Here is a 19,378-nt window from a genome sequence, read left to right on the forward strand (position 1 = left end):
AAATACCAAATCTGAGCTGCTGCTCAGATTTAATTTCATAGTCGTACAGATTGCTTGGATTTGTATAATTTTATTAAATTCAATATTTGAGTTCACACATATAATATTATAGGGAAGTAGTAATTTTTCGCATTTATAACGGGCAAAATTTATGAACAACTTCAAGGTTTAAGACACATAAATTATGGCAAATAACTTGTTTTGATGATATTTTTGAATTACAATAACTTGAAAATTTTACAACACTTAGCATTGGCAGTGTATTAATTTAAGCTATATAATTATAAGTTTTGACTAAACGTTCACTTTAAGTGAAGAGAATTGTAAATATATAAATAGTTATAATTCATAATAAGTCTCTAAATGCGCCTAAAATTTCAAACAGTTAGTTCTTATTCACACAAAATATTTAAGGAATAAATAATTTGTATTTTATATAAATTCATATAATGCATTTTCTAATTGTATTTAGGTACTATCAATCCTTTCAACATATCAAAACTGTTACCATCAGGTTGAACAGTTTCAATCGTATCATTCGCCAATTTAACTTTTAAGAAGCCAACGTCATCAATACCAATAATTTTGGCTTCCTTTCGTTGTTCGTTTTGCAGACAAATAGCAATGCTTTGCTCACTAAAAGTAGGAAGAAAATATAATTAAAATTGTTACACATTTTTAAGTAAATCAATTACCTATGCAGCCAAAGATCATAGTACAAAGAGTAGAAATTTTCAAAATTTCCGTTTTGTACTTCTGTCAATATTTTTTCCATTTCATTAAAAATCATTGCAATAAACAGCTCATATTTCAGCAAAGGTAGTTTGGAGTTAGGGACTCGCACATTATACTCATTTATTAAGTCGTTAATACACAACGTTGGTTTTGAATTGTTTAAATTAATTGCGCAACCAACATTTACAATTGCCTGTGAGCCCAATAATGTGGTATTTACAACAACTCCACCAATTTTGATATTTCCATTAGCTATAATATCATTTGGCCATTTTAAAGCAACATCGAGTACCTTAAATAAAAAGTAATATTTAAGTAAATATAAATTTAATTTATGCTCATATATAATAAACATATATGTATATACATAATAAAAAAGATGATTGGCTGGACAATATCGATACTTGTAAATATGTATGTTGATAAATTCTGATATATCATTACTCATTACGGCTAATTAAAAAAAAATTGTATAATTTTTTAATAATAGAAATAAATAAAATACAAAAAAAATTATAATAGGTTCTTATCATAAGACTACCAATTATACATAAATCCAAACGTATTAAAAATCTATTTAGATAAAAACCCATTTTGTAGCGATATACGGTAAAAGTGTATCGATAAATTGAACTACCCAATAATAACGGCGATACCATTGACGATAGTTACGCAGCTCTACTACTTGGGTGTAGAGAAATTTCGTGCGTGCAGGCGACAACACGGCACCCGTTCTGTCTACCTTCTAAAAACTACTAAACTTATCGCGTTTTCCGCATTTCAGAATCTTTCTTGAGGTTTACATTTCGCGGGATTGCTCGTGTGTGATTTCAGTAAAAGAAACAAATCAATTAAAGAGAGGGAATGTGCATCAAAGTGGTGCAAACAACAAATGGTTTGTGAGTGCGTCTGAAAAAATCAATCAGTTTGTGCTGCTGCAAGGGGCGGGCGGTTCACAACAAAATGAGCAGCAGCGCCGCCGCCCAGCTGACTGCACCGCCAGTCAGCAGCAACAAAGGCGCCAGCAGCAGCAGCAGTAACAACAATACAACGACGAATGCAAGCGAAAGCAATCTAATCATCATACAGGATATGATTGATCTCTCGGCTAACCATCTGGAGGGCTTGCGGACACAATGTGCTACGAGTGCAACGCTAACGCAACAGGAGATACGGTGTCTAGAATCAAAGCTAGTACGCTACTTTTCCGAACTGCTCCTAACCAAAGCAAGGTTAAATGAGCGTATTCCCGCTAATGGGCTGCTCCCACATCACCAAGCCACCGGGAACGAGTTGCGTCAGTGGTTACGAGTTGTGGGTCTAAGTCCGGAATCTTTGAATGCATTCCTATCGCGGTACACTACACTGGAGCAAATGTTGCAGCTGAGCGACGAAGAACTGAAACAAATGCTTGCCCACAATCCTAGTAGCCAGCATGATGAAGAAGTGCGTCGTTTGACTAAGGCGATGCATAATCTCCGGAAATGTATGGAAACACTAGAAAGCACCGGAGCAGTTGCGCCAAATCCTGATCCGGAGCAATGGCACTGGGACTCATGGGATCGACCCCATCCGCATCACATGCATCGCGGTAGCATTGGCAACATTGGCCTCGGACTGAACAGCGCCTCGCCTCGCACACATCATCGACAACATCAGCATCACGGGAATAGCAAGCCAAAAGCTGGTAGCAGCTCAGCGTCAAATTCTCGTAGCGAACAGCAACCACTTACTGGCTCACAGATGACTTTAACATTAACTCCCTCGCCACCGAACTCGCCGTTCACACCCGCCTCCGGCACGGTATCTGCCAGCGGAACTCCGCTGCGCAGCTTTAGTACGGCAACAGCTGCTGGCACGCCACCTCCCGCCAAAAAACATCAAACGTTACTAATGCATAACAGCAGCGCTTCGGATGTAGGAATAACTGAGCAACCACCAAGGCCGCCGCGTAACCGCTTGCCCACAGATCCCAGCCCCGACAGCCATAGCTCGGCCAGCAGCTCAGACAATTTTGTGGACTCTAGCAGTATCGGCAGCTCTAATGTGTTGTTGGTGCCGCCCTCGCCAGGTGTGGCACACGTGGGCATGGGTCATACCATTAAACACCGTTTTAGCTATTGGTTTGGTATACGCGCCACCTGCAAACTATGCCAAAAGCAGATGTTGAGTCATTGGTTAAAGTGTACCGACTGCAAATATATTTGCCACAAGTCCTGTGCCCCGCATGTGCCGCCCTCATGTGGTCTTCCACCTGAATATATTCACGAATTTCGCCAAACTCAAGTGGGCGGCAGATGGGACCCATCCCAGCACAGCGGCAGCAAAATGTCACCAGTGCCAAAAAAGAATACGCTAGGCAAACCGCAATTACAGCAGCCGCAGCTACAGCATGGAGACAGCAGCTCACCAAGCTCGAGCTGCACCAGCTCTACGCCCAGCAGTCCAGCACTATTCCAGCAGCAGCAGCAACAACAACAACTAGGCACGCCCAGTGCCTGCCAGTCGAAGCCTGGTCCTGTTGGTGGAACAGCGGGCGGACAACAGGGTCAGCAAAGTCAATTCAATTTCCCGAACGTGACTATCACTAGCATCAATGCCTGCAATAGTAACGCGAGTGCAGCCCAAACGCTGATATCCAATGAGTCCCAACCACACATGAGCACAGGAGAGCCTCTGACCAACGGAAACAACAACAGCAGCTCCACCAACAGTAGCCACAGCACTAGCACTAATAACAACAGCAGCAGCAGCTCTAATGGCCTGATCCACTCATTGACTGGCAGTCAAGCGTCGACCCATTCGGCTGCTTCGCAAGTGTCGAATTTGAGCAGTGGAAGCACGGCCACCTATACGGCCAGCCTGGTGAACAGCGACAGCTTCTTTCCCCGCAAACTGAGCAATGCTGGTGTGGACAAGCGCACGCCATTCACTAGCGAGTACACGGACACCCATAAGTCAAACGATAGTGATAAGACGGTGTCGCTGTCAGGGAGCGCCAGCACCGACTCGGATCGCACGCCTGTGCGTTTGGACTCAACTGAAGATGGGGACTCGGGCCAGTGGCGCCAGAACTCCATATCGTTAAAGGAATGGGATATACCCTATGGTGATCTGCACTTGATGGAACGCATTGGACAAGGACGCTTCGGCACTGTGCATCGAGCCTTGTGGCATGGTGATGTCGCTGTGAAGCTACTCAATGAAGACTACCTACAGGACGAACACATGCTGGAATCATTTCGCAACGAGGTGGCGAATTTCAAGAAGACGCGACACGAGAACTTGGTACTATTCATGGGAGCCTGCATGAATCCGCCGTATTTGGCCATTGTCACATCATTATGCAAGGGCAACACACTCTACACCTACATACATCAACGACGGGAAAAGTTCGCCATGAATCGCACGCTGCTGATCGCCCAACAGATTGCGCAGGGAATGGGCTACTTGCATGCTAGGGACATAATACACAAGGATCTGCGCACCAAGAACATCTTCATTGAGAACGGCAAGGTGATCATCACGGACTTTGGCCTCTTCAGCTCCACAAAGCTGCTGTACTGTGATATGGGGCTGGGGGTTCCACAAAATTGGCTGTGCTACTTGGCCCCGGAACTGATACGAGCGCTGCTGCCCAGAAAACCGGCTGGTGAGTGCTTAGAATTCACGTCCTATTCTGATGTGTACTCTTTCGGGACCGTGTGGTACGAGCTCATTTGCGGCGAGTTCACGTTCAAGGATCAACCGGCAGAGTCAATCATTTGGCAAGTGGGGCGAGGCATGAAGCAATCGCTGGCCAATCTACAATCTGGTCGCGATGTCAAGGACCTGTTGATGCTGTGCTGGACGTACGAAAAGGAGCATAGGCCAGATTTTGCACGTCTACTCTCCCTATTGGAGCATTTGCCAAAGAAGCGATTGGCGCGCAGTCCCTCGCATCCCGTTAACCTGTCACGCTCAGCGGAGTCTGTGTTCTAAGCAGCCTACTATATACATTTATACATTTCTATACACACACACATAAATGTTATATATGTAAGCAGGCACATGCACACTGTTTCAAATTAGCACAATTTCACGGAATATATATATATATATATATATATATATATATATATATATATATATATATATATATATATATATAAATGTTTTTAAACACAGATAGCCACATACCCACACTCATACGCATGTGTAACCCAAAATGTAACTGTAATTGTTGTGCGTGCGAAATGTCAAATGAAACCTGCTCTCCGATAAAAAGGGGAAGAGAGATTGCAGAGAGCAAAGCTCACTTCCTCAGCCTCTCAAAGACTCGCAAAGGAAAGTTCAAAGTGCATGTGTTATAAAAACGATAACTGTAAATATACATTAAAAAAGCAAAGCAAAACACAACTGAAACAAACCTTGTACATATATGTATATGAATGCAAACATATACGTATATGTTCATTCAAATTATAGCAATTTACATATACATATACATTGTAAAATAATTTTAAATTTAATTACAATTACGAATTGCAAACAAATGTTTAATTAAAAGACAATGTTTAAACGTTAAAGAACAACAAGCAAATCAGAATTCGTTAAATAGGCATATAGAAATTACAAATTACCTACATTAATGAAAAGCAAGCACTGTGGCAAATCGAAATGTAAACATAAATCAGGTGAGCAATTTTAAAATTGTTAATTATGTATAAGCAAAGTTCTATATATATATGAATGTGTATACATATATAACTATATATTAACGCATATATTAAAAAATGTGTAATGTAAAATGTATATAGCAAACAAATTGAATGCGAAATATACAGAAAAAATATGTCAAAATAAACTATAAATACAAAACTTAAATTTATTCAAACAAATCAATTAGCTAAAACTAATGCAATATCAAAAATTAAATGCATAAATTTCCATTTGGTTTTAATGTTTGTAAATTTCATAAAGTCTAACCAACTCATTTCAGTTTTGATTGAAATTAGAAAGAACAAGAAAAAGGTGGTGAAAAACTTTAATTGTTTTTGGACCAATTTCGATTAAAACCGAAAGCTACTAAAAACTTATGTACAAAATAATTAAGAGCGCTCTTGTCGGCTGTTACCGACTTAGCTATCCTTTAACCCTGAGCCCAGAGTGAGAGTGAGTCTTAAATAATTTACTTTCCAAATTCACCCAAATAAAATAATAGAAATATGTACATCTCTAAGGCTGAAAACATTAATGAGTTGACACCGTTCAATCCACCATATCCTTGATCAGACTGCTCTACTTTTTAAATCAAAATATTGGAAATACATGACATGTAACGCAACTTGTATATGAATGAACTGGCTGCCATTGTAGTGAAATAATATATAAGATTATATATGAACTTAACAATGGAAAACCTTAGGCTCATATATCGACGAGCAGTAAGTTTTTGGAGCTGTATGTTGAACCACCGACAAATAGTTTTTCTGTTGAAAACTCCAGTATCTACTTTAGTTTTTCCAAGCTCAATACTACTATCTGATGCAATTGCCCAACTTTTCACTCATTTTAGGGGTTCCGGGTATGAAGAGTATAAAAAAGCATTCTTATTTTGTATATATGTATAACTGATAAGTTTACAAGCTTCAAAGATTGCATTGCGATTCTTATTGAAGCAATTACAACTTTAATGCTTTAAAGAATGTTCAAAATAATTATATCCAATTCTGAAATAATCGCCCCTAGCGATGGCTTGAAATAATATACCTCAAAATGCAAAAAATATTGTCAAATCCTCATAATTCAAGATTATTATACTGGCATATATAATCAGTGGATTCAGAGTATTGGAATGTACCACTTGCATTGCGCATCGGCATTAAGGAGACCTCATTGAAGCAATAAAGATTCAAATTGATATAAGAATATTCAATAAAGTATGATTCATTGCTAACTTTATCGTCTTTTGTGATACCATCCCTAAATACATATCATCCAAATAAGACGTCAACTTTTATATTATATTAGCACTTACCCTATATAGCTTATGACCTCGAAGAGTATTCACAAGTGCAGCACCAATCAGATGCTGTATCAACGGTAGACGTGTGGCCAAAGGCGAGTCCATGTCGATGTGCAGTTGTGTAGAGAACATTGCGCATCCCAATGGACTCAGCCACTAATTAAGCGAAAGAGAACTAGTTTAAGACAATTTTTATATACGCAGAAAGATTAGATAAATTACCTGATTATTACTGCGACCGACTCCCGCTGTCTGTTGAACCGGCAGCACGACAATGCCATGGACTAGCTCCATGTCGTTGATGACATGCATGGAGCTACTTAAGACTGGCGCATAGATGACCAAGCGTCCAATGTGCTCCGTTTTCAGATTCTGCAATTGTAAGTCAGGTATTAATAATATGTATTTATACAACTGTATTTTGTATGCGAGTTAACACCAACATCAAAGTAATCAACTGTGGAGAAATCATCTGGACAGGAATGTATCAGAATGGGTAATACATTTGCGTTTGCGGCCGGCGGCTTGTCATCTTTGCCACAGAACTTGATAGATAATTTGGGCATTATGATGACGTTGTCGTTGCCGGTGCAACGTGGACGCAACTTCTCCAGGAGCTCAAACTTGGACTGCAAATAACGAAATGGTTAGCAACACAAAGCTAAACCTAAGTATGGAAAACATCTCACCTCATGACGACCCAAGAAATATGCATGTTTGAAAACAACTGCGGCAGACGCAGCACCTTCAGAGTCGGTACCTCGCACCTGCACCTCCAGGTACTTGCTCAACAGGTCCGTAAAGATTTCAATACGTATGCGTTCGCTTTGCTTTAAGATTGCAAACTTGACTTCATCAAACTCAAACTCGTTGGGATTAGTCTCCAAGTGAACCTGCCAATAATAATCCATTCTCGTCACTGAGAGCTTCCGGGAGCGAACTATTTTGCACAAACCTGAGAAAAAACGGCTTTGCCGCCGCTTTGCAAGCTTTTTGCCAACATCAGACTAGGTGTATTCCAGGTCTCCTCAGTGCCCAACACTTTAACTTCCAGCTGGTGTGTCTGACCGGTCAAATCCTTTAAATCCATGGACCTTGGACATACTAGAGCTCTAAGCGGCGTTCGTTTTGTATTTTGATTTGTTTTTTTTTTTTTTGGTTTGTATTTTGTTATATGTTGTTGCGAGTATTATCGTTTCATTTTTATTTTTGGTTAATGGTAAGTAGGATAAGAGCAATGGGCACATATAGCACATACACACACACACGATCACAGAGTAGAAAATAGAGAGAGAGAACAAAATCACACGCAAGGAAAATAATGGGGCACACACAATAACAGAATTGAATGAGAAAATTTTAAAAATGTTGGCATATTTAAAAAATCCAATTCAAAAAGAAAATATAATTTTAATTTTAGTAAAAAGTAGTAGTAAAAATATATCAATTGCAATTTCGTAAAAAAATACACAAGTATAATTAAAATACATAGATTCAAACATATGAATATATGAGTTCAGATCAACGAGTCGGTTGTTAAATAATATACAAAAATAGCACCAATTTCAGCATGAAAGGTTTGAGAAACACAAAATAGATTGGAATTAGTTAAAGATAGTTGTTAAATATGTTAGTTTAGCTATTCGAGGCACAACATTTAGTTCCAAAAATATACATATAGTAAATTTAAATAAATAAATTCTAGCGGCGATTACACCATCAATACGAAATCATATTACGGGCGCCTGCAAGTATGCAGCAATTTGATTTGGCTGCCTGAATAACCGTGTAAAACATGCATTGTAAGTGAAGACCAAAGCCTAAAGCAATTTATATACATATATTTATATCGGCAGTTGGGTGTGATAAACTTGAATGCGCTTGATTTGAATGTCGATTTGTAGAGGTACATTGAAATTTCAATTTAGCTCATGAATGATTATTTAATGTGTGACAATGTTTGCAGTGTATGCTATTTACAGTTTGCAACTCCACTTACGATTTACGTGAATGCGATTGGACCGACGACTCCTCGCTGTCGGTGGAGAAGTTTTTCTTAACCGGAGAAGGCTGGTAGCAAAAAATATGGTGCATCATCTTCACCCGTTGCCATTTATCATAGGAAAACTGAACCAATTCGTGCTCGCGAACCTGGAACAAACAAATAAACTTGAAGTATTGATTTTTCTATTAGCGAAATTATGAAGCTAACCTCCGCAGTGCGATAATTGGGTAATATAAAATGTAGAATATCCGAACAGAGACTTAAGACCTTGCCACCGTGTAGAAAATAGTCGACTAATATCTGGCCAATAGACGGAGCCACAGAGCCACAGACCACCAATAACGCCGTTTGCTCCAACCAATGTTTCTGTGCCGCCTGCTGTGGTGTTAGCGCATATATAGTATACAGGTCTGGTTCCAGGATTTGACGCAGTGTAACCATTGCCGAATCACGTGCACTGGCGCTGTCCGAGTAGACAAGTACATTTAGCGGTTTACTTTCGCCCAGGCTATTTTTATTACGACGCAAAATGGGTCGTGGTCGGGCGGCGGATGGAGTCTCGGACGGTGGTGAACTTGGCTTCACAGCCACAAAGCTTCTGCTCGGTGTAGATGCCTTTGCGATGGGCGTGCCTGCATTGTCCTGAACTCCTGGTGACTTTTCCATTTCTCTGGTGTTGGTTGATGGATTTTCAGTCTTCGTTGTGGCAGTCGCTTTATTGAAATCACTAGGCTTGCTTAGGAGATGTTCAACTGGAGTCGGCTGCTTCAGATGGGTTGGCTTGGCAGGAGACGATATCTTGGTGGTGGGCTCTACTACAGCCACTGCCTTAAGACTAGCTTGAGCTGCCACGGGCGACTGCTCCTGTCGCTGCAACAAGGGCTCCTGCTTAGGAGTACTGGGCTTCAATTCATTGCGGTTCTTCTGCTGCTCGAACTCAGTAGCCTGATGAGCCAATACGCCTAGAGCTCGCAAATCCTCCAGATGCTTTTGCCAGCCCTCTGCACTGACTTCGGCCGCCTTGCGGGATTGGCGCTTCAGATGATTAGCCAGCAGCTGAAAAGGCTGGGGTTCACCCTCGCGCTGCACAGCTGCAAACGTAAGCGGTGATTAATATTTAAATACTTGTTTGTATGTTTAAAATTCAATCAGCTAGTGCGCTTACACTCAATCCTCATTAATGGCAGCTGATCATTAATGTATAAATTATTTTGTAAAAATGTCATTATCAATAGTTTTGTGAAATGCTCAATATCCGTTTCGATGAGCACCGCCAGGTGGGAATCTATTTTCCATGCAATTAGCTTACCGTAATTTTCCAGCTATCGATGTGTTATAAGGTTGAATCACGTAAGCCATGAAAAGAGAATTGGTAAGCCACATCTGCATTAACACACATCTATACACTCTAGTGAAAATAGCTCAAATGACGCAATATTTTTATTGAGCAAGCACACGCGACACTGCTCTATTGCAAAACCAAAGTAACAGGCACTTAGTCCAGCAAGCTTAGAACGCTTCTAAGTCTTACACAAACTGCGTAGATAACTGCGCTGAGACTCACCTTTACCGGTACACAGCTTTCTGTGCTCGCTTCCCGCTGTTGCAAATCAATATTAGCCTCGATCAACAATTGTAGATGCTGCGCCGTATCCGAGGACAGGCTTATTCTGGGTTGCGGCTCGATTTCTGTTGGAGTTACTGTGGGGGTTGCTGTGTCAGCAGCATAGGCGAAAGGTAGCAAACTTGGGGCTGGTGGAAAGCTAATCCATGGCGTAATTTGCACTGATTGCAGTGGACGCAGGCAGCAGCCATGCTGGTTGCCATGCAACCACAGTATATCCGTTACCTTAGCCACGTTCCGATTACAGCACAGCTCCGAGCTGGCTATTGTGGGATCTATTTTAGCAAAAGGCAATAGTAAATCGCGATGAAATGAATAGTGTATTGGGCTTACCGAAGCCATCGTCTTTGCCAGATTGTAGTGCATAAAACGCTACGCTTGATGACTGCGCTAATTGCTCAGCAATTTTGTTGCAAGCCCTTTGAATACGCCAGGACTGCACCAAAGTGGCGCTCACGTAATAGAGGGTTAACATCTTGGACAAAATGGGGGCAACGGTCGCGAAGCTTCAGATTTTAAGTATCACCACTGCTTGACACAGCTACACACTATCTAATATAGGTCCCCTTGTAATAAAATCAATCTGCGGTTTCGTAATGTAGGCAAATTAGATTTGCTTTTATCACGTCTGGAGCGCACTGTCTTTTACGCGCTTCCCTAGCAACGGTTTGACACAGTTTTTGCAATCTGCTATGTCATGACATTTATTGTTGATTACTGCACACGCGGATTCCAGAGGACGCTTTTATGCTTATCAAAACGATAGATAAGAAAATGTGCCATTCGCAGTAATTCGTTTTAGAATCAGCTGTTTAATTTAACAGAACTATGTAGCTAATTTGCTAGGATATTCAAGTATTTGTTCATATTTTGTTTAAATTATTTTTGTATTTATCAGATTAAATACAATATTATGTTATTTAATATAGGTTTTCAAGCATTACATGCTTGTTTAAAAATGTGGCTGATTTTTATGTTCAAGCCTCGATATAGATCGATACCTATAAATAAAAGAACCCATATTATCGATATGCCATTTTTATCGGTCGTCATGTTAATAACATTATTATACTATGTTAAGTTAACAACCGAATGAACATCAAAAAGCAACCCATAAAAAACACGCGTAAAAAGAACAATCAAGAAAAATTTCGAAGATTAAGTGTTTAGAAAGGAAATAGTGCAGAACCTATGTTTACAAAAGTATTACAGTTATTAAATAAGTGTATAATCCAGAATTAATAATGAAGTGAAATAGAAACTTCGCCGCAAACTACTTTAAAGAGTTTTATAATGCAGCTTTGCCGAAACTAAAAACATAATAAATAAATAAGGATTTTGGAGCAACGGTATGTTATTTGGCTTGAACGAGCTAACTACAACACGGCGACTTTTATTTATTGTGGCTGTACTGCTGATTGTACTATATGCAAAGAACAATATACTGCCCATATTGGGAGTCGCACTGGACAGAGATTAGCTTGCAGATGATATAAGGATGAGTGATAGACGAGTTTCATACTTTTACAATGCCGATGTGGGCAATTTCCACTATGGAGCGGGGCATCCAATGAAGCCGCAACGATTAGCCGTTACTCACAGCCTGGTCATGAACTATGGCTTGCACAAAAAGATGAAAATCTACAGACCATACAAGTAAGTAATTGTTATTCTATTAATTATTATTGCTAAGTTTTATATATTTTACCCGTTACAGAGCTAGTGCACAAGATATGCTGCGGTTTCATAGTGACGAATACATCGCTTACCTTCAGCAGGTGACTCCACAGAATATTCAATGCAATTGTAAGTGAAACCTCTACGACTAGGAATCACATATCAACATATATTGATATACTTGCAGCCGTCGCCTATACTAAGTATTTGGCTCACTTTAGCGTGGGTGAAGACTGTCCCGTCTTCGATGGCCTCTTTGACTTTTGCGCCATGTACACAGGCGCCTCTCTCGAGGGCGCGCAGAAACTGAACCACAACCACAGCGACATATGTATCAATTGGTCTGGTGGTCTGCATCATGCCAAGAAATTTGAGGCCTCTGGCTTCTGCTACGTCAACGATATTGTAATTGGCATACTAGAGCTGCTGAAATATAATCCTCGAGTTCTCTACATCGACATTGATGTGCATCATGGCGATGGAGTACAGGAAGCATTCTATTTAACGGATCGCGTGATGACAGCATCCTTCCACAAATATGGCAATTACTTCTTTCCGGGCACTGGGGATATGTATGAGATTGGCGCCGAGTCTGGTCGTTATTACAGCGTTAATGTTCCTCTCAAAGAGGGAATCGATGATCACAGCTATTTTCAAGTGTTCAAACCGATAATTTCAGCGATTATGGAATTCTATCGGCCTACAGCAATTGTGCTGCAATGCGGTGCAGATTCATTGGCTGGAGATCGTCTCGGATGTTTCTCGCTTAGTACTCGTGGCCATGGAGAGTGCGTGAAGTTCGTCAGAACGCTGAATGTGCCCACATTAGTTGTGGGCGGCGGCGGTTACACTTTACGAAACGTTGCTCGCTGCTGGACCCACGAAACATCGCTTCTTGTCGATCAGGAGATATCTAATGATTTGCCTCCAACGGAGTACTATGATTTCTTTGCGCCAGATTTCACATTACATCCGGATGTAAATTCGCGGCAGGACAACGCAAATTCTAAACAATATATGGAGCTGATCGTAAAGCATGTATATGAAAACCTTAAAATGTGTCAGAACTCGCCAAGCGTGCAAATGGTGCAAACACCGCGAGACGTTGATTTCGAAGAGCTGCGTATAAAAGAAGAAACAGACCCTGATGTACGCATGTCACAGGCGGATGAGGATAAAATGGTTGAGCCAAAGAATGAGTTTTACGATGGCGAACATGATCAGGACAAACCCGACTCAATGGAAAGTTAATAAAATATTCTAATATTATATAAGAGAAAAAGAAACGAATGAACAGAATGGCCATTATTGGCTTTAAAATAGACAGAAATGTATTTATTATTTATATATATATAAATATATTGCCGACTAAATTCGGTGAATTCAGTTTTACGATACAATAATTCACGCGTATGTTTAATAGTGATTATAAATTAGTTTAAGATAATTAACTGAATACACTTAATTCTGACGACATCCCTTATAAGTTTCAGTATCCAGCGCTGATTATATATGATTTATTTATAATCACTATTATTAGAGCTGGAAAATCGACGATTTAGTAAAATAATTGGGGTAGCCTTCACAAATAAGTGCGTTACTGAACCGAACCCTCGATTACCAGCCTGTTGTTGTATTAGCCAATCGTCGCATGCGTCGCGTATTTCTGTCCTGGTCACGTATTTTCTTTTCCATTTCGGCATCAGTCAGCGTCTCTAGGAATGGCGCCCATGCATCCGCATCGCTGGGATTGCGGAAGGGTACATCGATGGTGGATAATGGAGCCTCACTAAATGCATATGTGCGACAATGCCAGGACAATTGACCCCGTATACTATATGCAATGGCTGTAACAAATTCACCGCCCAAGCCTAGTTCTGCGCATAGTTTGATGGCGAACTCTTCGGGATTGTTGTTCTTCTCCGACATGTCCCATTCGACCTGATCAACAAGTGATGTGTTTCCCACATGAATGTTTAGTTTAACTATAACGCGCTGGTCGCAGCTTTCTTCCAGTATGGGCGGGTCGTTGGGGAACGCTTCGATTTGCTGCCGTATGGCCTGTGCAATGGCTGGAACAAATGGCAGGGGATTCAAGTCGAGATCATCGCACAGAACTTCAGCGAATTGTTCAGGTGTTATCATGCTCTCGTTTTTGTTCCATGTGAAAGTATCACGTAGCTTTTGTCCCTCCAATTCCATATCCAAACGTATGGGCACTAAACACTCCTTCTGTGCTGCATTCTCCAGACTTGCTGTTGGATCTGTGTCGTCAAAGCACATGGGAAATGTGCGTACCTTTTTAGTGTGCACCCGATTGCGATTTATTGGCGTTGCCTGAGGCACTGCGTCAAGGTGGCTTGAATTGGGCATGGTTGGAACATACTGTGGCTGCTTCTTGGATTTGCTCTCCCGTGGTACTGGAGTATCCGAGGTATTTACAGAAACTGCACGATATCTAAAAGTTCAAAATTATTTTGTTTATATACAAGTAAAACTGATATTAGAGAAATTGAACCCACTTCTCATCATTGCCGGCCATAATATCATCAACTTCTACAGCTCGGAGCAGAGACACCGAACTGGCTAATATGTGTGAGCTCAGACCGGAATCGGCGAGACGCTTTCTCTCCTCATTGGAGAGAACAATACGTGTCATTCCTGGGTACTTTTTATAGAGAATACCACGGAAGTGCCGCATATAGTTGCCCACCTCCGAGCCCACATAATAGTACTCGCCACCCTCTTCCAGTTGGAATGCCACAGGCTTATCACCATATGTCTGCAGCGCCATCTTTTAACTAGGTAGTCTGCTTATGCTCTGTACTCAGTTTTATGCGTATTATATATTGTTTTTATCAAATAATTTATTTCCACAAGTCTCACATATAAAAATTTTCATGCAAACGGCGACATGGCGTCGTTAAGGTGACCAGATTTCGACAATAAACAGTGCTGCAATTAAAAAACTATCGAAAAATGTTAACCAAAAACATCTTGGGGTGGCAATACTGTTATCCATATGTACCGAAACACTGCGTGCATATTTCTAATATTATAAGCCAACGATGTCCTTATTACGCAGTGTTGTTAGAATAATAGCGCTTACAAATCCTATTAACACTGCCGGTTCAGGTATGTCATAAATTATTAACTCAGTTCATACATTAATTACTATTTTCACCAGTTCCAACTCGGCGAAATTTCAAACGCTGGGTCTCACCGACGTTACGTGAGCTTGCGCATCGCGTTAAAAAACAAGGACCACAAAAACCAGAGCCGCGTTCTGGATTTGTTGAATGGAACTATCGCTCAGAGTTATTTGCGTTTGGCAAGAGATTGAATGAGGAATTTCAGTTGCCGATCCTCCAGACAGCATTCACACAACAGGCCTATGCGAACCAGGAGCAGGAGCGCCAACGGAAGCTTGGAATTGCAGAGGCTGATTTGCAAATAAGCGACAACAAACAACTAATAGCTAAAGGCGCACATATAGCTAGGGCTTACGTAGAGGCCTATGTTCAGCATTCACTACCCAAATTGCCACCAGCTGGACAAAAGGCGATTGTGTCGTACCTGTTAAGCACTGAAACACTATCGCATGTATCCATGCATCTAGGCACCAAAGAACTCATTTTCTCCACTGAGTATCCACCAAGCAACGAGACGCTTGCCGAGACACTACATGCTATCATTGGTGCATTAGCGGATTCAAGTGGTGTGGAGCGCGCATTTCTGTTTGTGCGTGATTTTATTTGCACACAACTAAATCAAAAGGATTTGTTAGATATATGGACTCCTGAACAACCATTGGAGTTGCTAAGCGAAATCTGCAACCAACGCAAATTGGGTGAACCAGAGCCCCGTTTATTGGGTGACTGTGGCAAAAACACACTTCTGGCTACTTTCCAAGTCGGTATTTATGCAGATCGCCAGCTTCTGGGCAAGGGATTTGGTGAGAATGTGCAGACGGCTACAGAGACGGCCGCTATTGATGCACTGCAAACACTCTTTGACATACATGAGAATCGGCGTCCATTTGACTTTCAAATACAACTGGAGACCAAAAATGTGAGGCTGGGTTAGATTAGGAATTGCTAATAATTTTTTTTATTTGCCCTAAACACATGTACTTCCTGAATGGTCAAATAATATTGAGTTGTAATAATAACCATTGTCTATTAAAATTCATTAATCCACATCGTCGTTTGCGGGTGCACCAACCGGAGGTGTGCTCACATCATCTGGTTTAGACTCCAGAGAGAAGGGCGGTATCTTGCAGTCGAAAGCATACCCATCCTCACGTTCTAGACGAAACGTTCCCCACATATGACCGCTCGGCGCTTGCAAGCTTACGTGGCTACTGTATTGAAACGCTGGAAGTCGAGGACTGAGTATGGGCTCTTGGCCAACGACACCGCGTCCGCGCACCGTCTCCAGAGTGCCAGAGAGTGAAAAGATACGCCAATGCCTCTCACGCAGTTGTACACTAAGTTCACCAAGATTTTCCAGCCGTATGCAATATCGCCACTGAAACAGGAGAGATGTAAAATAAGCAAATGAAGTTCACATCTTATCTTTAATACTCACCCAATAAACCGAAGATGCTGGCGTCTCGCGGCATCCCATGTAAAATGGTATAACTGTTATGCGAACATTTTCAGTTGTCTCTTTGTGTACATCACTCATGTCCAACCATGGGTGATTCTTTTCCTGCCACGCCTTCAGTGTATCCTGGCCCACAAATGGTGGTTCAGCATCCGGAGCATAAGTTAAAAACTTATCAAACAGTTCGTGTTGCAAAGGATGCTTATCAGTTGAGCTATATGGCATGATGTCATCGTGCGCAACATAATCTAGTCCAGGAATAGCGTACAAGCTGCGATTCGAGTCCTGATTCCCCAAAAAAGTGACAGCCTCGGTCTGAGCGCGCTAAAATAAAGAGGCGATATTAATTAGTGAATTTAAAAAAAAACACACACAATCAGAAATACAAATAACTCACAATGTAGGGACAGTCCCTAGTATCAATGAGCACCTGATAAAACGTTTGCGTTTTGCCTTTGACCTCCTTGGCATCAACTGAGCTACTCGCGTTGGCGTTAGTAGCTGGTTTTGCGGTACCCACACTTTGGGTACTCTGCGTGTCGGTGGCTGTAGTGGCTGTATTCCATGCAGTGGGAGCATCATCACTCTGTGTAGCTCCTACTGTCCCACTGTTATCGCCACTGCCTCCATTAAATCTAAGTGGTGAAGCCTCTGTAGTGCATGCAGTAGGCGTTGCTGTTGCCGTTGCTGTTGTCGTTGTCGTCTGCTTTCTAGGATTGTGTAAATCACGATCGTATACGCGTGCCGTCCATGGGAAAAGTATCACTCCGCGATACCCAAAGATGCGGTGCAAAAACAGTTGACCGGTATCGTATTTGCCTTCTTTAGCTTCCAACAGGCGTCCGACCTCGGCAAGTCTAGCATTGTATATAAGAGAATTTAATTATGCAACGTTTGTTTTTGTTTGCTGGCGTCTTATAGTCTGTTCGTCACCCAAACCCCTTAGCCCCCACGCAACAAATATATATTTTCAAAATTAGAAAAAATCTCTTACTTGGTTGGACTAACTGCCTGCTTTTTCATATGGCGCTTCAATAAAATATCACATTTTTGCAGCAATTGCCAGCGCTTTTCCAACCTGGAGAAGTGAAGCAGTATACCCATTTGTTGTCAATTGCAATATTTAGTAAGTGCAGCAGCAGCCCGTTATTGCCCTGAATGTATCTTAGACCAGCTTTTATGCAACTCAATAGCGGGACGATGGCCAGTTATGGTGTTACAACGTAATTGCAGTACATAAAAGATTGAAGTAGGTACATGTGCTAGTTAATTTTATAACTTTCTTAATTTTGTCTAACGAGAAACATTGTTATTATAATATTTAGTTTTGTTTTTATTTTTTGACTTATTTTCCAAGTCAATTCGATATATATATATATTTTGTTCTAGTTTCTATGCAGCCCTGCACACTATCGATATATGATATTGAAAACAGCTGAAATGCACCTCTGTTTGACAGAACTGTCATCGTCTCCCTCTTTCGCCATTTGATAGATTTCCGGTACGTACGCGGATTTTATGCTATGCGTTATAAAATATCAAAATATTCAGGAATATTACGATTAAATCTAAAAATTATTTTGACTTTGCATAGATCAATATGTGTATTATGGCACTAAGCATTTTATTTGCCCTTACAAAGTGTAACCGTTCCGATGTTTATGGCTAAAAACTAAGTGTCCCACCAGTCCGACAATCAAAACAAATGTCAAAAATCAATTTAAATAACATCCAATTTTAACACACTGTTTTAACTTTAATTTCTCTTTTGTGAATATTTTTAGTGAACTATGGCTGACACACAAGCTAAGCCCGCTGCGTCTAAGGCCGCAAAGGCACCCAAAGCCGCTAAAGCGCCAAAGGCCGCTAAGGCCCCAAAGGCAGAGAAGGCTGTCGCCACTGAGACGAAAGTGTCGACCAAGAAATACAAACGTCATGGCCGTCTGTTCGCAAAGGCTGTCTTCACCGGCTACAAGCGCGGTTTGAGGAACCAGCACGAGAACCATGCTATCCTTAAGGTAAGCTTTTATGGTCTTGTAATACATACATATGTAACTAAGATATTTAAATAATATGTATTGCAGATTGAGGGTGCTCGTCGCAAGGAACATGGCCAATTCTATGTTGGCAAGCGCTGCGTGTATGTCTACAAAGCGCAGACCAAGAAGTGTGTACCTCAGCATCCTGAGCGCAAGACTCGAGTCCGCGCTGTTTGGGGCAAGGTTACACGCATCCACGGCAACACTGGGTCTGTGCGTGCACGCTTCAACAGGAATTTGCCCGGTCATGCCATGGGACACCGCATTCGCATTGTAAGTAACAATTACATTTCGTGGTTTTAAAGTGGCCTAAATTTTAACTTATGCACATTTTTTAGATGCTGTACCCATCAAGGATCTAAGTTAATTAATAACTTTAAATGACCTGCAAAATCCGTTTTCTATAATAAATGAAACAATTTAAATTTAACTACAAGCAACAGAATTTTAATGATTTTGTTGGCAACGTAAACTAATGCCTTCTGTATTTGGGTGTGGGGGAAAGGTCTATCAGATAAACCTCTTGATATAATCAGGTCAATAAGCCAACTTCAATCGCCTCCAGTGGACTTCAACAATTTAAATAATTGCCCATTTTTCGATATTCTGGTTGGAGTGATCGAAGCTATCGATAGCTAATCAGCTGATTATTGCAAAAAGTGGCCAGCTTAAATTGTTCTAGC

The 19,378-nt window shown here is 41.0% G+C and overlaps 7 protein-coding genes across 11 annotated transcripts; 4 read left to right on the forward strand and 3 right to left on the reverse strand.

The window, feature by feature from the left end:
• Positions 1-54: 54 nt before the first annotated feature.
• Hcs (holocarboxylase synthetase-like protein) lies at positions 55-11,195 on the reverse strand. Of its 4 annotated transcripts, none has more exons than XM_018107904.3 (12): positions 10,705-11,195; positions 10,312-10,646; positions 10,057-10,069; positions 8,955-9,838; positions 8,742-8,893; positions 7,698-7,836; positions 7,432-7,635; positions 7,186-7,371; positions 6,965-7,114; positions 6,755-6,898; positions 696-1,027; positions 55-636 (listed from the first exon to the last, which is right to left on the reverse strand). In XM_018107904.3, the coding sequence occupies exons 1-12, from the start codon at positions 10,844-10,846 to the stop codon at positions 459-461; spliced, it is 2,859 nt and encodes a 952-aa protein (XP_017963393.1). In that variant the 5' UTR covers positions 10,847-11,195; the 3' UTR covers positions 55-458. The 4 variants fall into 4 exon arrangements, with proteins under 4 accessions (XP_017963393.1, XP_017963384.1, XP_017963363.1 ...); XM_018107895.3 differs by having other exon boundaries at positions 7,698-7,854; XM_018107874.3 differs by having other exon boundaries at positions 7,698-7,854; positions 9,913-10,069; positions 10,705-11,194.
• On the forward strand, positions 1,404-7,638 carry ksr (kinase suppressor of ras). Its single transcript, XM_018107917.3, has one exon. It carries the CDS (start codon positions 1,699-1,701, stop codon positions 4,714-4,716), a length of 3,018 nt encoding a protein of 1,005 aa, XP_017963406.1. The 5' UTR covers positions 1,404-1,698; the 3' UTR covers positions 4,717-7,638.
• Positions 11,196-11,430: 235 nt separating the features above from the next.
• HDAC3 (histone deacetylase 3) lies at positions 11,431-13,451 on the forward strand. 2 transcript variants are annotated; one of them, XM_089260521.1, is made up of 4 exons: positions 11,431-11,720; positions 11,807-12,027; positions 12,089-12,177; positions 12,236-13,451. In XM_089260521.1, the coding sequence occupies exons 2-4, from the start codon at positions 11,870-11,872 to the stop codon at positions 13,297-13,299; spliced, it is 1,311 nt and encodes a 436-aa protein (XP_089116647.1). In that variant the 5' UTR covers positions 11,431-11,720; positions 11,807-11,869; the 3' UTR covers positions 13,300-13,451. The 2 variants fall into 2 exon arrangements, with proteins under 2 accessions (XP_089116647.1, XP_017963464.1); XM_018107975.3 differs by having other exon boundaries at positions 11,431-12,027.
• Positions 13,354-14,982, reverse strand: Snr1 (SWI/SNF related, matrix associated, actin dependent regulator of chromatin, subfamily b, member 1). The gene is made up of 2 exons (XM_018107998.3): positions 14,571-14,982; positions 13,354-14,506 (listed from the first exon to the last, which is right to left on the reverse strand). The coding sequence occupies exons 1-2, from the start codon at positions 14,840-14,842 to the stop codon at positions 13,666-13,668; spliced, it is 1,113 nt and encodes a 370-aa protein (XP_017963487.1). The 5' UTR covers positions 14,843-14,982; the 3' UTR covers positions 13,354-13,665.
• A 40-nt stretch (positions 14,983-15,022) lies between these two features.
• mRpL44 (mitochondrial ribosomal protein L44) lies at positions 15,023-16,219 on the forward strand. The gene is made up of 2 exons (XM_018108017.3): positions 15,023-15,183; positions 15,236-16,219. Exons 1-2 carry the CDS (start codon positions 15,117-15,119, stop codon positions 16,132-16,134), a joined length of 966 nt encoding a protein of 321 aa, XP_017963506.1. The 5' UTR covers positions 15,023-15,116; the 3' UTR covers positions 16,135-16,219.
• Positions 16,136-18,020, reverse strand: POLDIP2 (DNA polymerase delta interacting protein 2). Its single transcript, XM_018107987.3, has 4 exons — positions 17,651-18,020; positions 17,054-17,513; positions 16,639-16,980; positions 16,136-16,578 (listed from the first exon to the last, which is right to left on the reverse strand). The coding sequence occupies exons 1-4, from the start codon at positions 17,758-17,760 to the stop codon at positions 16,240-16,242; spliced, it is 1,251 nt and encodes a 416-aa protein (XP_017963476.1). The 5' UTR covers positions 17,761-18,020; the 3' UTR covers positions 16,136-16,239.
• Position 18,021: 1 nt separating this feature from the next.
• On the forward strand, positions 18,022-19,125 carry RpL35A (ribosomal protein L35A). The gene is made up of 4 exons (XM_018108058.3): positions 18,022-18,157; positions 18,441-18,674; positions 18,741-18,968; positions 19,034-19,125. Exons 2-4 carry the CDS (start codon positions 18,447-18,449, stop codon positions 19,055-19,057), a joined length of 480 nt encoding a protein of 159 aa, XP_017963547.1. The 5' UTR covers positions 18,022-18,157; positions 18,441-18,446; the 3' UTR covers positions 19,058-19,125.
• The last annotated feature ends 253 nt before the right edge of the window (positions 19,126-19,378 follow it).

Source organism: Drosophila navojoa, chromosome 2 (assembly GCF_054131105.1).
Source record: "Drosophila navojoa isolate 15081-1374.11 chromosome 2, UAZ_NAV_1.0, whole genome shotgun sequence".
NCBI lineage: Eukaryota > Metazoa > Arthropoda > Insecta > Diptera > Drosophilidae > Drosophila > Drosophila navojoa.